The 17,341-nt window shown below is 35.0% G+C and overlaps 1 protein-coding gene across 1 annotated transcript; it reads left to right on the plus strand.

The window, feature by feature from the left end:
• Window positions 1–2,560: 2,560 nt before the first annotated feature.
• On the plus strand, window positions 2,561–3,529 carry LOC130829142 (olfactory receptor 8D4). The gene has a single exon (XM_057695367.1). It carries the CDS (start codon window positions 2,594–2,596, stop codon window positions 3,527–3,529), a length of 936 nt encoding a protein of 311 aa, XP_057551350.1. The 5' UTR covers window positions 2,561–2,593.
• Window positions 3,530–17,341: the final 13,812 nt, after the last annotated feature.

The following is a 17,341-nucleotide window of genomic DNA, read 5'->3' on the forward strand; positions in this document are numbered from 1 at the left end:
CAGTAGGAATCAGGGGAAATGTGGGAGAGTTAGACACATGAGGAGAATGGTTAGTGAGTTTGTGACACTCATTGGGTCTTCTTGAAGATTCCTTTTATATTTCTCTCTGTGTAGTCTCTGTGACTAGACTCTACCTGTGCATGTTAATTGGCAAGAGATGAAAGAACGGATACTTTAGGAACAGGCTAAGGGAAACTGGACAATCTCTCTTTTGTACATGGTTCCCCTATCTGCATCCTTCAGGGCAGGAGAAGAAGAGAGGATGCAAAGGTCATGTGTTCTGTAGAATCTGGAAACCTGCCCAGAAAACATATACTCAGTGTTAAGAAGCTTCTTTGTTTCAAACTGATTTTGGAAATGCATGTGGTCAAAGGAAGTGTGCCCTGTCCTAATATAGCAGTGATGGATGGAAGTAAGAAGACACAAAGAGCCTCTTGAAGACTCAGGGAGAAGCATAGATCCTGGTGTGGCAGGTTGAGAAAATGCGAAACCAGATGTCTGAGCAGTGCCCTGCGTAATCTCTGGGTAGATATGAGACTGTCTAACACCAAAAGAAAAGTGGTCTGATTTTTCAGAGATAAGGCCTTGGTTGACCCCAGGACAGGCAAATCCAAGTCATGTGCCCTCATTGCCCCCTCCTGGGAGGAATGTGGGTGAAAGACAGGAAGCACTACAGGAGAGTCTCCAGTGCAGAAATACAAATCCTGTGTTGTTTGCACATCCCTAGGTGGCAGCACTAGCAGTAGTGCACAAAATCTTGCTCAGTAGCCTTGGTGAGACAGGTAGGCTTAGCTCAGAGGCTGGTCAGAGAAAGAGTTTTGAGACAGCTGCCATTCTACTATTATCCAGCTTTACTGAAGTGTTAGAATAAGCTTCCCATTTGGAAATCAGCTTCTGATTAGATTACAATAGAATAACAAAAATGAAAATACAGTTCCCCTGAAACATGTTCTGAGCCACACTAGAGCCATGTTTTAAAGTGGGAAGGGGAATCTGTCATCAAATTCATTTGGGAAATATTGTTTGTTATATAGCCATCCAGGATAATCTGAAATATCCTTCAGTTAAGAAACCTGTTTAACTCAAACGTACCTTGATGGGGACTTCCCTGGTCGTCCAGTGGTAAAGAATCCACCTTCCAGTGCAGGGGACGCGGGTTCGATCCCTGGTCAGGGAACTAAGATCCCACAAGCCTTGGAGCAACTAAGCCCGTACACCACAACTACTGCCCTGGAGGCTGCGCACAACAACTAGAGAACAGAAAAAACCCACACACCACAACTAGAGAGAAGCCCAGGTGCCACAATGAAGAGACCACGCACTGCAATGAAAGATCCTGCATGCCTCAACAAAGATCCCGGGTGCCACAACTAAGACGCACACAGCCAAATAAACAAATAAATAATAAGTAAATCTTTAAAAAAAAAAAGTCCCTCAATGGATGAATGAATAAAAAAGGAGGTCTATATATGTATATCTATATGTATGGGTATATACATATAGATATACATATACAGGCACAATAGAATATTATTTGACCTTAAAAAGGCAAGACATTAAGACACATGCTTATTGCATGTCAAAAAAAATTGTTTTTTAATTAAAGTACTAAGACACATGCTACATCATGGATAAACCCTAAAGATGTTATACTAGATAAAATGAATCAGTCACAAAAGGGCAAATGTATTATTCCACTTACATGAAACATGTAGAGCAGTCAAATTCATGGAGACAGGTAGTGAACGGAGGTTGCCAGAGCTGGCGGGAAGGAGACTGGGGAGTTGGTGTTTAGTTGGCATGGAGTTTCAGTGTGGGGAAATGAAAATACTCTGGAGATGGCTGGTGGTGATGGTTGTACACAGTGTGAGTGTACTTAACGTTACTGAACTGTTAAAAATAGTTAAAATCGTAAGTTTCATGTTACAAATATTTTCACTAAAATAAAAAATCACAATAAAGTTAAAGAAAAACCTGTTTCACTTCATAACTCTGCATGTCTAAAATCAATATGATCCTAAGATACTTATTTCATGTGCACCTATTAACACATCCCTGGACTTAATATTCTGTAGAACATCCTTGACATGTAAATCATAACTGATTTTAACAATAAATACCTTCTCTGTAGGGAATCCTGGCAGCAGGGTCAGCCCTAGGCAACTGTGTCATTAGCAGAAGTATTTTCTCAGTCCATCGCCTCTTCTTTATGCACCTCTTCAACTGATTTTCTTTAGAAAAATTCCCCAATGGTCTTTAGCATTAGACTTGTTTTTAATTTCGAAGTTAAAGCTTTTATACTTTGCTAAAAGAACTTGAGACACTACTTGTGAAGATGTGAGAATTTATATATGGTTCCTAAAATCTACAGGGAGATGATTACTTACTCTGTTTTATCCGAGACCTGACTTTTTGGTGGGTCAAACTTCCTGCACATCAATGGAAGCACAGGCTTAGTGCCAAAGGGTAAGACCTGGGTTCAGTGTTTTCACAGGTAGAATATCTGAGCTGTGAAGAACTGGAGACAAGCTGGGGTTCCGCCTGTCTAACCTGACTCTTTCCTCTCTCATCTCCACAGATTTCTCAGAGGAGAATGGGTATAAGAAATCAATCTGCAGTGACCGAGTTTCTTCTTTCAGGATTAACTGAACAACCTGAGCTTCAGGGGCCCCTCTTCTGCCTCTTCTTAGGGATTTATATAGTCACTGCAGTGGGAAATCTCAGCATGATCTCAATAATAGGGTTGAGTTCTCAACTCCACACCCCCATGTACTATTTCCTCAGTAGCTTGTCTGTTATAGATTTCTGCTATTCTTCTGTCATTACTCCCAAAATGCTAGCAGGGTTTTTATGCAGAGATAAAGCTATATCCTATTCTGGGTGCATGACTCAGCTGTTTTTTTTCTGTATTTTTCTCATTTCTGAGTGCTACATGCTGGCAGCAATGGCCTATGACCGCTATGTCGCCATTTGCAGCCCCCTGCTCTACCAGGTCATCATGTCTCCCAGAGTCTGTTCTCTGCTGGTGGCTGCTGTCTTCTCAGTAGGTTTTACTGATGCTGTGATTCATGGAGGTTGTATGTTAAGGTTGACTTTCTGCGGATCAAACATCATTAAACATTATTTCTGTGACATCGTTCCTCTCATTAAACTCTCCTGTTCCAGCGCATATATTGATAAGCTTTTGATTTTTGTCATTGGAGGATTTAACATGGTAGCCACCAGCTTGACAATCATCATTTCATATGCTTTTATCATCTCCAGCATCCTCCACATCCACTCTAAAGAGGGCCGGTCCAAAGCCTTCAGCACCTGCAGCTCCCACTTGACAGCTGTTCTTATATTTTATGGTTCTCTCATGTCCATGTATCTCAAACCTGCTTCCAGCAGTTCACTCACCCAGGAGAAAGTGTCCTCAGTATTTTACACCAACGTGATACCTATGCTGAATCCCCTGATATACAGTTTGAGGAACAAGGAAGTGAAAAATGCACTGATGAAACTCTTAAGAAGAAAAATATCTTCGTAATGAATATGTTTTTAAATTTTTATTGGAGTATAGTTGATATACAATGTTGTGTTAGTTTCAGGTGTACAGCAAAGTGAATCAGTTATACATATACATATATCCACTCATATTTTTAGATTATTTTCCCATGTAGGCCATTACAGAGTATTGAGTAGAGCTCCCTGTGCTATACAGCAGGTCCTTATTCGTTATCTATTTTATATATAGTAGTGTGTATATGTCAATCCTAATCTCCCATTTTATCCCTCTCCCCTTTACCCCCTGGTAACCATAAGTTTGTTTTCCACATCTGTGACTCTACTTCTGTTTTGTAAATGGCTCATTGAATATGTTTTTATTAAGATTTATTTATGTATTCATAATCATATGTGTGTTTGTTTGTGCTTATGCCCTGGGTATTTAAAAATAATCTGAAGTGAAGTAAAATTTTATATATGTATAATTCTGAATATATATCTAATATTACATGCATTCAGATTACTAAATATATTCACACACAAGATTAATAAAATGTAAAACAAGTATAAAATTGAGAAAGAGCAAATATTTTAAACTTAAAGTTTAATATCATTCTTGGGCTTGAACATCAATTTTTACCTTTAGTTTCCTGAATCTAAGCAAAAAGAAAACAAAATCATGAAATGTACAGTCATATCAGAAACAAAAACACGCTAAATTCTATGACAGTCTGTCCTCTTATTTAACAGAAAGAGATTTCTTTAATGGAAATCTGAATAGGAAACATTGAATACTATGGTTGAAATCATTACAACAACTGTAAATAAATGTGGAAGAATTTTAATTTTAATAAATTTTAATAATTGGCTTATTAAAGGCCAATGCTAAGTCAAAGTGCAATTTAATAAAGAAGGTTCACCAAAAGTTTAAGCTAATATAGTCCCAATATTTGGCCTCAGGTGATCAAAGTATAAGACTTAGAATATCTAGATTGAGTGATGATACTTTTACAGACTTATCTAAATATCTTGTTTTTTCCTGCGGACCAGTATATGTGCAGTATTTAACAACTTTCTGTTTCTTTTGAGTTGATATTTCTCTCTAGGCTGTAAACTAGGTGCCTTTGATTTCCTCCTTATAAGACATTTTGAATTAAACATAATGAAAAAAGTTTATGGTTTTCAATAATAAACTCATACACAATAAACCAAGATAAGGCACTGGATGGGGAAGGCAATGTGTGGGATTTCTAATCTTCTAAATTTGTTAAGGTGTGTTTTATGGTCCAAAATGCAGTCTATCTTGAAGAATGTTCAGTGTGAGCCTCGGAAGAATGTATATTTTTCTGTTTGGGGATGAATTAGTCTATGGATGTCAATTATATCCAGTTGATTAGTAGTGCTATTGAGTTCAACTGTATACTTTTTCCCTACCTGCTGAATTTCTTCATTTCTGATAGAGAGCTGTAGAATTCTCCAACTATAATCATGGATTCATCTACTTCTCCTTGCAGTTCTATCAGTTTTTGCCTCACATATTTTGACACTCTGCCATTGTCAGTAGGCACGTACACAATAATGATTGTTTTGTCTTCTTTAGGATTGACCCCTTTATCATTATGTAAAGCTCCTCTTTAACTTGTCACTGTTGGCTGCAATATCCTGTATAGTAGTTGGATCAAATTGTTTATTGTATTATTCAAATCTTATTTATTCATACTAATTGTTTTGCCTGCTTTCTATTTCTTAAGAGATCATTTATCTCTTAAGGATCAGTAAAACTCCCATGACAAATATGAATTTGTCTGTTTCTCCTACTAGTACTGTCAGCATTTGCTTTATATATTCTGAAGTGATAGTTTTAGTAGGTACAGATTTAGAATTGTTATATTTCAGAATATCCCAGTTTAGCTCTAGTAACTTCTTGTCATAAAGTCTACTTGGTTTGATATTAATATAGCTACACTTACTTTCTTTCCTTAGCATTTACATTGTGTATCTTTTTCAATTCTTTCACTTTCAACATGTGTGTGCCCTTATAGTTAAGGTCTCTTGTAGCAGCATATAGTTGGAATTTGTATCTAGTCTGAAAATTAAGATCTTTTAATTTGAAAATTTAACATATTTACACATAATATACATATCAACATATCTCTGTCCTTAACTCCATTTCACATTATTATTATCATGAGTTTTTATTATAAATATATTACAACTTTATGAAATTATTATTTTATAAAGTCTAAATTAATTCTCATTGTGCACATATTTAACTTCTGTGATATTAATTTCTTTCTATGTATCCAAATTTCTCTTTTATGTTAATAAAAATCTTCAGTATTTTTTTCATGCAGATGTGCTGATAATAAATACTATCAGGTTATTTTTTACTTGAAAATATCTTTATTTCATCTTTTTTTATGGATTTTTTTTTCTGGACTTAAATTCTAGGTTAGCAGTTCCTTTTCCCCTTTCCCCAAGCATTAACATACTAGTCAATTTGGTTATGTTATGCTACATTAACAAACAATCTCCCACATTTCAATGGCTAACAAAAAATAAAATTTATTTCTCAACCACATTGCATGTTAATGGTTCCCTATCTGCTTTGCCTCTCCCCCACATATGTTCTCATCCTGGATTCAAGTGAAAGCAGCAGCCCCTACCAGGGACATGCCATTTTTGTGACAGAGTTTATAGAGCAATAGCTTAAACTTTCGCTCAAGTGTTGAGCACTTCAGGTCCACTCGTGTGCCATTTTCTAAAGCATGTCACACTGTCAGTGTGAGAACAGGATGTATAAGTGGAGATACGTAACTATCTTATGAAGAAAGGGGTGCACAATGATTAAGAGCAATAATGCAATCTACCAAAGTTGGTTCATGTTGCCTTGTTTATCTTTTTTTTTCCTTTATTTTTCAATCACTATTTCTGCTTCTGTTTTATATGTGTCTTTATAGTTGGATTTTTTAAAACTAATCCAACAATTTCTGACTTTTAGTAGGTAGAAATGTCAAACTTTCTAACTTTGGAGCAGACAAGAACCATGATACAAAAAAAAAAAAATAAGAAGAAAGAAAAGAAAAAAGAAACACGTGCAGAAGTCCACTGCCCAAGAATAATGCCACCTGTACATCTCTCTATTCCATGTCTGGCTACTTTGGAGGGTCTCTATCCCCTATCTTTTGGAGATTACATTTGATTAATCTAGAAAATGTCTGTGTTCACTTACTGGCACCTAACATCACTCCAAATCACAGCCTAAGGATTTTTAGGCTAACAAGGATAAATTAAGATAATAAATGAAGACAATGTCACCTTTTGCAGGTTTTGGCAAGAACTGAAGAATTTTTCTCCATTTTAACAAAGAAAGAAGGGAAAGATTATCATTTTCAGAGCATTAGATCTGACATAATTTTTTCAATTATTTGGGAACATCAAATTTCCTTTTTTTTTTTTTTTTTTTTTTTTTTTTGGCCATGCTACACAGCTTGCGAGATCTCAGTTCCTTGACCAGGGACTGAACCCAGGCCCTCTGTAGTAAAAGCCTGGAATCCTAACTACTAGGCCACCAGGGGACTCCCTCAAAAGTTTTCTATGTTTCAGTTTCTCTAAAACTCTTGAAGCAGGTCACCAGGCTTTTATTAATTGAATAAAGCAAAACACATAGTGTTATTCCCCTAGAGTCCTAAACATGTCTATTTGGCATCTCCAACTAAATTTGTAATTGTGATTGTTTTTCAGGGTTAAAATTCTTTCATTACAAAAATAGTAATTAACCCCTTTTACCTCATATTCCCAAGAGTCATTCTCAATTAAATCCTTAAGAGCAAGCAAAAGCTTTAAATATCACAGTTTATTTATGGCCTATTTTCATAGAGAAAAGGACACATCATATCCTAGATACAGAAGAAGAAAAAATGAAGTAGAATTTCAAAGTTCCATTTATCTTATAAAGGATTTGGAGTTTCAGAATAAACATTTGGAAACAACTGGTAAGCCGATTTCAAGTCAAGGTAATGATGGATTTTGTGACAGAGTTGAACAAAGATATAATAGGCCATCCACAGTAAGTCCCTTGGGCTAGAAAAATATTTGGAAAGAGTGTTTATATTTAGCCCTTGATAGAGCTACATGATCCTAAATACCCCTTCCAATGCTAAGATTTTTCTGAATCTAAAATGTTCCAGTTACTCAATTATTCAAAGTAGAAAGGACATTTCCAAATGTGGAACATAGTGGTGAGGGTAACATTTCTGCATTGACTAAACTAGAGAACTGAGTCCTGGTTCAGTTTTATGTGACTCATATACTCATTTAGACCATAACCAAAGCCTCTCTGACCTTTCTTCCCTCTCAACAAAAGTGGGAATAAGAGTCCATATTGTGACTATTGCTAAAGAATCCAAGTCTTTGGCATTAAAAAGGCCTGGAACTGAATCTGGCTTTGCCACCCACTAGTTATGTGACTCTAGGTAAATTATTTAAATTCCATAAATTTCAAGTTTCTCATGTGCAAAATGTAGATCACAATACCTACTCTGTACTTCAAAAGATTGTCGAACTTCTGTGTATGAAATAGCAGAAACTTGAAGCAGATTAAAACAGCTACTGACAAAACTGCAAGGAAACTATGACAAATTCAAAATCAGTTATAGGGATGATTTGATATTCATCTATCACAAACTAATAGATCAAAACAAAAAGGTAGTATGGAAACAAACACTGCAAACCTAAAAATCAGCAAGGAAATTTTGCATCTAAGAAATAGGTGATACACATTCTTTTCTAACTGAAAGCACTTAACAAAGTGCCCGGCACATAATGACCAAGAACTCAATGTTAAGTAAATAGAATCACAGCTATTACCTGAAACCTAAACATAGAAACCAAAGCCTTTTGAGAAGATGAGAAGAGCGACTTCACCTATACAAGCTTTAGGCTAGTATTGGGACCAAATGGTGAAAGTTACTGAGAAAAAAGTTTTTACCTCAAGTTAGTAAAGAATTTTCGAAGGGTCAGAGATGATCAAATATGATATAATATACATGAACAAGCAGTCAGTTTTCCACAACTGAAAGATTCTAAGTATAGGTAGTTTGACTTTTTGGAGAGGAAGATATGTGTAGATTTGAACAGATGGACCCCTGGATAGTTAAATTTTCCAAGAAACCCAAGTCACAGGAAGAAAATAGCTCATCCTCATTTAGAAGGAATCAAACAAATAAATTCTGAAAAATTAATGTTCTTTTTATATTTAAACATGCAAAATACATGCTGAGAATTGTGGGGTCAATTTTGAATTGCCCACAAGGTATAAGAAATATCTTCCTTACAATGAGGTATCACCTCACACCTGTCAGAACGGCCATCATCAAAACATCTAGAAACAATAAATGTTGGAGAGGGTGTGGAGAAAAGGGAACCCTCCTGCACTGTTGGTGGGAATGTAAGTTGGTACAGCCATTATGGAAAACAGCTTGGAGGTTCCTTAAAAAACTAAAAATAGAACTACCACATAATCGAGTAATCCCAATACTGGGCAAATACCCAGAGAAAACCACAATCCAAAAGAAACATGTACCATAATGTTCATTGCAGCACTATTTACAATAGCCAGGACGTGGAAGCAACCTAAATGTCCATCAACAGATGAATGGATAAAGAAGATGTGGCACATATATACAATGGAATATTACTCAGGCATAAAAAATTGAGTTATTTGTAATGAGGTGGATAGACCGACTGTCATACAGAGCGAAGTAGGCCAGAAAGAGAAAAACAAATACTGTATGCTAACTCATATATATGGAATCTAAAAAATAGTACTGATGAACCCAGTGATAGGGCAAGAATAAAGATGCAGAGGCAGAGAACGGACTGGAGGACACAGGGCTGGGGGGGTTGGTGCAAAGGGGAAGCTTGGATGAAGTGAGAGAGTAGCATATACATATACACACTACCAACTGTAAAGTAGATAGCTAGTGGGAAGTTGCTGTATAACAAAGGGAGATCAACGCGATGATGGGTGATGACTGAGAGGGCCAGGACAGGGAGGGTGGGAGGGAGTCACAGGAGGGAGGGGATATGGGGATATATGTATAAATACAGCTGATTCACTTTGGTGTACCTCAATAGCTGGTACAAGTGTGTAAAGCAATTATATTCCAACAAAGAGTTGTGTTTGTTGGCCATCTGTATGTCTTCTTTGGAGAAATATCTATTTAGGTCTTCCACCCATTTGTGGATTGGGTTATTTGCTTTTTCGGTATTAAGCTGCATGAGCTGCTTGTATATTTTGGAGATTAATCCTTTGTCCATTGCTTCGTTGGCAAGTATTTTCTCCCATTCTGAGGGTTATCTTCTTGTCTTGTTTATGGTTTCTTTCGCTGTGCAAAAGCTTTTAAGTTTCATGAGGTCCCATTTGTTTATTCTTGATTTTTTTTCCATTATTCTAGGAGGTGGGTCAAAAAGGATCTTGCTTTGATGGATGTCATAGAGTGTTCTGCCTATGTTTTCCTCTAGGAGTTTTATAGTGTCTGGCCTTACGTTTCGGTCTTGAATCCATTTTGAGGTTATTTTTGTGTATGGTGTTAGGAAGTGTTCTAATTTCATTCTTTTACATGTTGCTGTCCAATTTTCCCAGCACCACTTATTGAAGAGACTGTCTTTTTTCCATTGTATATTCTTGCCTGCTTTGTCAAAATAAGCTGCCCATATGTGCGTGGGTTTACCTCTGGAATCTCTGTTCCATTGATCTTCCTTTCTATTTTTGTGCCAGTACCATACTGTCTTGATCACTGTGGCCTTGTAGTAGAGTTTGAAGTCAGGATGCCTAATTCCACCACTCCACCTTTCCTTCTCAAGATTGCTTTGGCTATTTGGGGTCTTTTTCGTTTCCATACAAATCGTAAGATTTCTTGTTCTAGTTCTGTGGAAAATGGCATTGGTAATTTGATAGGGATTGCGTTGAATCTGTAAATTGCTTTGGGTAGTACAGTCATTTTCACAATGTTGATTCTTCCAATCCAAGTACATGATATGTCTCTCCATCTGTTTGTATTGTCTTTGATTTCTTTCATCAGTGTCATAGTTTTTTGCATACAGTTCTTTTGCCTTCTCAGGCCGGTTTATTCCTAGGTCGCATTTATTTTTGTTTGTTTTTTTAGCAAAACATTTATTGAACAGCTACTTTGTGTCGGGTACTGTGTTAGTTGTTTGCTGGTAAGAACTTTATCTCATTTCAACCCTCACTATCATCCTGAGTGGAAGATATTTATGGCATTTCCATTTACAAGTGAGAAAACTGAAGTCACATCTAAAACAGAAATAGACCTCATACTGCAGGTCTCTAACTGCAAGCACACTTACCACTATATCATGTTGCTCAGCTTATCAGTAAAACTTAAAGTGAGAAATTATTTGGGTTTTCAGATGCTTAAGGTAATTAAAATCTTGTGAGAGGGGGTCAGAGTAATTCATATATATACATTAATTGATCCTTGGAAATAGAAGGAAATGGAAACCTCATATGCTACAGTTTAGTAAGGAACCAAAACCTGGAATTTAAAAGAGATATTAAGAAAGAAAATATTTAATTATTTTCCAGTTTTACTCAGTTTAAGCTCAGTTACCTGTTCCATCTACAGCCCAATCAGATGGGAACAAGTTTGTTTAGCAAAAGGAGTAGTGACATATCAATATGTACCATGAACATAACTTTGAAAGAGATCTACCTTCATAACTACCAAGAAAAAATCATACAAAATTAAGCTATATATGCCTTTAATGAATTGTCCAGTAAACATTGTCTTGTTGAGCTTGTTATACATACACATAAATGTTTTAGAATGTAAAAGATTATAAAATAAGTCGGGTTTTTTGCTTTTAAATCATTGCTAGCTGGAGGTTAGGATGTTAAAAACAAGCAAAACAAAAAAATAAATCTTGTTCAGAAAATAAAGTGAAGATGAACATTTAATCTCATTTAACGAAATAGGCATACATTGACAAAGGAACAAGAAGAAAGCGAGGGGAGTATTTTCCCAAGAAGAAAATGGCACAGGAAATGTTACACAATAAATAGGTGAGACATTTGGTGGATTTCAGGAAGCACTTGAATACAAGCCAGAATCTAAAAAATGGTTCCAACTAAAACCAAACAGTTGAAGTCAGACAGAAAGGAACAATGAATTTGAATGCTGGGTAGTGAATAAACTGAATAGCCTGGTATTGCAATTTTCTGCATTTAATTAGGTAATGTTGAATCCAATTAATAAACTACACATTTCTAATCACCCATCCTTACATAGATTGTGCTCTAAGATTTTCTCACAAAATAGTTAACCAGCTTTTTTCTCCACATGATGGGCTAAAAGCATGATGGGCTAATGGCATAAAGTTCCAAGAGAAGACGCTTCCTTCTAATTCTAATAACAGAAATCTTCTATTTCCATATGTGGTATAATGTGAAAATTTTGAGGATTGCCCTGAAAAATTTGTATAGAATCACACACACTCAGAAATTTTAAGGCCACTTATCAATAGTTCAGTATTCTAATTCAATTGTTAAACCATCACTAAATTATCACTATTTACTTTGCTGCTGCTATTGTTATGTTTTTTTAATCATCTCTTGTGCACAGGATTAGAATAATTATAACTTTTGATTCATAATAAATTTTGACCTTTGGTCCATTCATGACTTTCTTTTATTTTGCTGTATGCTTTTTTTAATAATAAAATAAAAATGTATTATCCTACCACCTACCCAAGAACTAGAACATTATTAAGAAATTGTAACTACCTATATGTTCTTCCTTCACCCCATTCCCCTCTTCCTTCACATAACCACAAACAATTTTATCGTCTCCTGTTTATATATTGTTTTATCACAAATACACATATTCTAAACAATATATGGTTTCATTTTAGTTGTAAAACCACTCTCTATGGTCTTCTGTAACTTGCTTGTTTCCCCCCCAGCTTCACTGAGTTATGATTGACAAATTAAAATTGTATATATTTAAGGTGGACAATGTGATAGTTTTACAAATGCATGCATTGTGAAATGATTACCACAATCAAGTTAATTAACATATTCATTATCTCACATTCTTGCCTTTATGTGTATGTGTGCGTGATGGGAACACCTGAGATTTACTCTCAGGAACTTTCAAGAATACAATATGTTATTGTTAACGATAGTCACCATGCTGTGCATTAGGTCTTCATAACTTACTCATCTTATAACTGAAAGTTTGTACCCTTTGATCAATATCTCTGCTTTCCTCCATCACTGCACCCCCACCCCAGCCTCTGGTAATCACCATTCTACCCTGTTACTATGAGTTCAACATTTTTTTTCCCTGGCTTATTTCACTTAGCATAATGTCCTCCAGATTCATCTATGTTGTCACAAATGGCAGGATTTCCTTCTTTTTTAAGGCTGAATATTATTCCATTGTGTGTGTGTGTGTGCACGCATGTGTATATACACATGTGCGCACACACACACATATATATATTGTTTTCTTTATTACATCTGTTCATGGACACATATCTTGACACAAAAATGTTTCTATAATCTTGGCTACTGTGAATAATGCTACAATGAACATGGGAATGCAGGTATCTATTCTAAATACTAATTTCATTTCCTTTGGATACATACCTAGAAGTGGAATTGCTGGATCACATAATAATACTACTTTCAGTTTTTTTAGGAATATTCACACTGTTTTCCATAATGGCTGTAATGATTTACATTCCCACCAACAATGTACAAGTGCTCCCTTCAAAAAGCCAAAAAAAAACAAATGTTGGTGAGGATGTGGAGAAAATGGGCTTGCTTTTTTTTACTCAAACAAGTTACTGGAAGTTATCTGTTTTTTCACTTGTAGCTGTAGCTCATTCATTTTTTTTTCATTATGGTTATATTTCATTGTGAATAATTATTTATGCTTTCTCTGCCAAAGGGCATTTAAGTTGCTTTCATTTTTGCTATCACAATCACTAATACTCTGAATAATTCTGCATATGTTTCCTAGTTCAGATGCACAAGTTTCTCTTGAGTGTAGTGATGGGTTGCAGAGCTGGCAGTTTTTCAACTTTACAAAATAATGGCAACTTTTTTTCCAAAATGACTGTTTCATTTTACACAATCATCAGCAATATCTAAGATTCTGTTGATACACATATTCTCTGACAAATCTCTGGTATTTTCAAAATTCCCGCTTTTAGATAATTGAGTGGATATGAATTGGTATCTCATAGTGGTTTTGATATGTATTCCCTGTTAACTAGAAAGATTGAGCATCTCTTCACATGTTTACTATTGTATGTGTTTCTGTGAGTTTCTATTAATAATTTTCACTGATTTTTCCATTGGGTTGTTTGTATTTGTTATTGATTTTTAAGGATGCTTTAGATATCTGGCATTTACTTTGTATTTTACACAAAGATATTGTGGCATTATTTCATTCTTTTTTATGGCTAAGTAGTATTCCACTGTGTGTGTGTGTGTGTATATATATATATATATATATATATATATATACACCACATCTTTTTTATCCATTTATTATCATACTAAGTGAATTAAGTCAGACAGAGCAAGACAAATATCATCTGATATCACTTATATGTGGCCTAAAATATGATAGAATGAATTTATTTACAAAACAGAAGCAGACTCACAGACATAGAAAACAAACTTATGCTTACCAAAGGGGGAAGGGGAGGGGATAATTCAGGAATTTGGGATTAGCAGATACAACTATTATATACAAAATAGATAAACAACAAGGTCCTACTGTATAGCACAAGAAATGATAGTCAATATCTTGTAATAACTTATTATGGAAAAGAATATGAAAAAGAATATATATATGTAAAACTGAATTGCTTTGCTGTACACCAGAAACTAACACAACATTGTAAATCATCTGTACTTCAATTAAAAAAAAAAAAGATATTGTGAGTATCTTGCCCAACTGGATGCTCATCTTTTCTGTTTTCTATCAAAAACAGTAAGCATTCTTAATTTTAAAATATCTGAATTTATTAATATTAGTTCTTATGGTTAAACTTCTTTCGTATTAGTAAGAAACTATAGAATTTCAGAAACATGTTTGTTTATATGTCTTTCTAACTGTCTAAGTTTTGCTTTTATATTTAAATCTATAGCCCAGCTGAAATTGATATTTGTGCAGGTAATAACACAATTTTATTGTATGTATTTTTCCACCTCTTTTTCAATATTTCTTTCTCCACTGGTTTGTTATGCATATCGATCACATATCAAAGTCCTCTATTTTCCATGGGTCTGTTTTATGCATTTTCTGTTCTCTAGCCTATTTGTCTCTCTCTGCACAAATACCACACGTTCTTTTTTTTTAAGCTCTGTATTGGAATATAATTGCTTTACAATGCTGTGCCAATTTTAAGGTCCACCAAAATGAATCAGCTGTATTTATACACATATCCCCACCCTCCCGTGACTCCCTCCCACCCTCCCTATCCTGGCCCTCTAAGTCATCACCCATCATTGAGTTTGTCTCCTTATGTTATGCAGGAACTTCCCACAAGCTATCTATTTTACATTTGGTGGTGTATAATGTCAAAGCTATTCTCTCACTTCATCCCAGCTTCCCCATTTCTCCCCACCCCCAACCTTGTGTCCTCAGGTCCGTTCTCTACATCTGCATCTTTATTCTTGCCCTGTCACTGGGTTCATCAGTACCATTTTTTTTTTTAGATTCCATATATGTGAGTTAGCATACAGTATTTGTTTTTCTCTTTCTGGCTTGCTTCGCTCTGTGTGACAGTCTCTAGGTCTATCCACCTCATTACAAATAACTCAATTTCATTCTTTTTTATGGCTGAGTAATATTTCATTGTATATATGTGCCAATCTTCCTTATCCATTCATCTGCTGATGGGCATTTAGGTGGCTTCCATGTCCTGGCTATTGTAAATAGTGCTGCAATGAACATTACGGTACGTTTCTTTCTGGATTATGGTTTTCTCTGGGTATATGCCCAGTAGTGGGATTGCTGGGTCATATGGTAGTGCCATTTTTAGTTTTTTAAGGAACCTCCAAACTGTTTTCCATAGTGGCTGTACTAACTTACATTCCCCCAGCAGTGCAAGAGGGTTCCCTTTTCTCCACACCCTCTCCAGCATTTACTGCGTTTAGTTTTTTTTGATGATGGTCATTCTGACTGGTGTGAGGTGATACCTCATTGTGGCTTTGACTTGCATTTCTCTAATGAGTAGTGATGCTGAGCATCTTTTCATGTGTTTGTTAGTCGTCTGCAGGTCTTCTTTGGAGAAATGTCTATTTAGGTCACATTCTTAATTATAATCACTTTATTATTAATATGTGATAGTGTAAACCTTGTCTCCTATACACTGCAGATTAAAGTGGTGATAGTGGACATCCTTACCTAATCCCGAGTTTCAATATTTCTAATGTACCCTCATTTAGAATAGTATTTTTGATAGATACTTTACAGCAAATCAAATAAGTTCATTTCTCTTTCTATCTTCTACTTGTTTTTAACATGAGTATTGAAATGTATTAAATACTTTATCTGTCACTTGAGATGATAATGTGGTTTGTCCTTGAGCCTGTCAATGTGACAAAATATTTATAGAAATTTTAATCCCTAGGATAAATGCATATACACTGTTGATTTTGATTTGCTAATTCTTTATGGTGGATATTTGCATATAGTCATGAGTAAAGTAGCCCTGTAAGGGCTTTTTCCCATATTTGTCTGGTTTTAATCTTACCATTATTACTGACTTCAGAGAATAAGTTGAAGAATATCTCCTCTCTTTTTAATTTTCTTAGGTTGTTATGACATTGCAATAATTCGTTCCATAAAAAGTTCAAGAGAATTCACTTGTGAAATCATGTGGACCTTGTGTTGTCTTTATGAGAAGATTGTAACTTCTTCAATTCCTTCAATCGAAGGAGTCTTAAGACTATTCAGGTCTTTCAATTTCCTTCAGTTTGTTGTGACAAAAATGTAATTTATCCATTTTTTCTTAACTTTCAAATGAGATGGCATATAGTTGGTGATATAGTCTCATTAACTGTTTAATGTTTGCCTTATTCTTTTATTGATTCTCAATATAATGTAATTTTGCTTTCTCTCTCTTCCTTTTTGTTCCCTGATGAATCCCACTAGTAAGTAGCCTTTTCCGAAAACCAATTTTGGCTGTATTAATCATTTCTTTTTTATCTTTGTTTCCCCATTTTAATTGATTTCTGCTTTAATCTATGTCTGCTTTCATCTACATTTTTTATTTTTCTAATTTTTTTCTAAACTTTTCTAATTGTCAACCTTTCTTCTTTTATAAATGAAGTTTTTAGGTCTATAAAGGTCACTCATAGAATCACTTTCCTATATTCCACAAATTTTGATATGTACCATTCAATTCTATTTTCCATTTCCTTTTTGATCCATGAATTATCTGGGAGAGTATTTTTTAATTTTCAAATATATGGATATTTTAATACATTATTTTATTACTAATCAATTAATTAATTGTGTTGGGTCCTGAGAACATATTTTCTGCTACCTAGTCCCTAAAGTTTTTCAAGGTATGCTTTATGGCAAAGTATGAAATGTTTTTAAATCTTTCATACATGTTTAACAAGGGTATATATTCTCTACCGTATGATTATCCATATAGAATTCTTTATAGAATTCCATCAAGTTTCTTTACTGTGCTATTCATATTATCTGTATGTTTTAAGAGTTATTGAAAGAGTTTTATTGAAATCTTGCACTATGATCATAGTTTCATCTTATAGTTCTATGTGCTGAAGCTGTTTAGTAGG

This window comes from Hippopotamus amphibius, chromosome 9 (genome assembly GCF_030028045.1).
Source record: "Hippopotamus amphibius kiboko isolate mHipAmp2 chromosome 9, mHipAmp2.hap2, whole genome shotgun sequence".
NCBI classification, from domain to species: Eukaryota; Metazoa; Chordata; class Mammalia; order Artiodactyla; family Hippopotamidae; genus Hippopotamus; species Hippopotamus amphibius.

Excerpts from the sequence above, each read along its gene's own strand:
- LOC130829142 (XM_057695367.1), top strand. The coding sequence starts at position 2,594 with ATGGGTATAAGAAATCAATCTGCAGTGACCGAGTTTCTTCTTTCAGGA.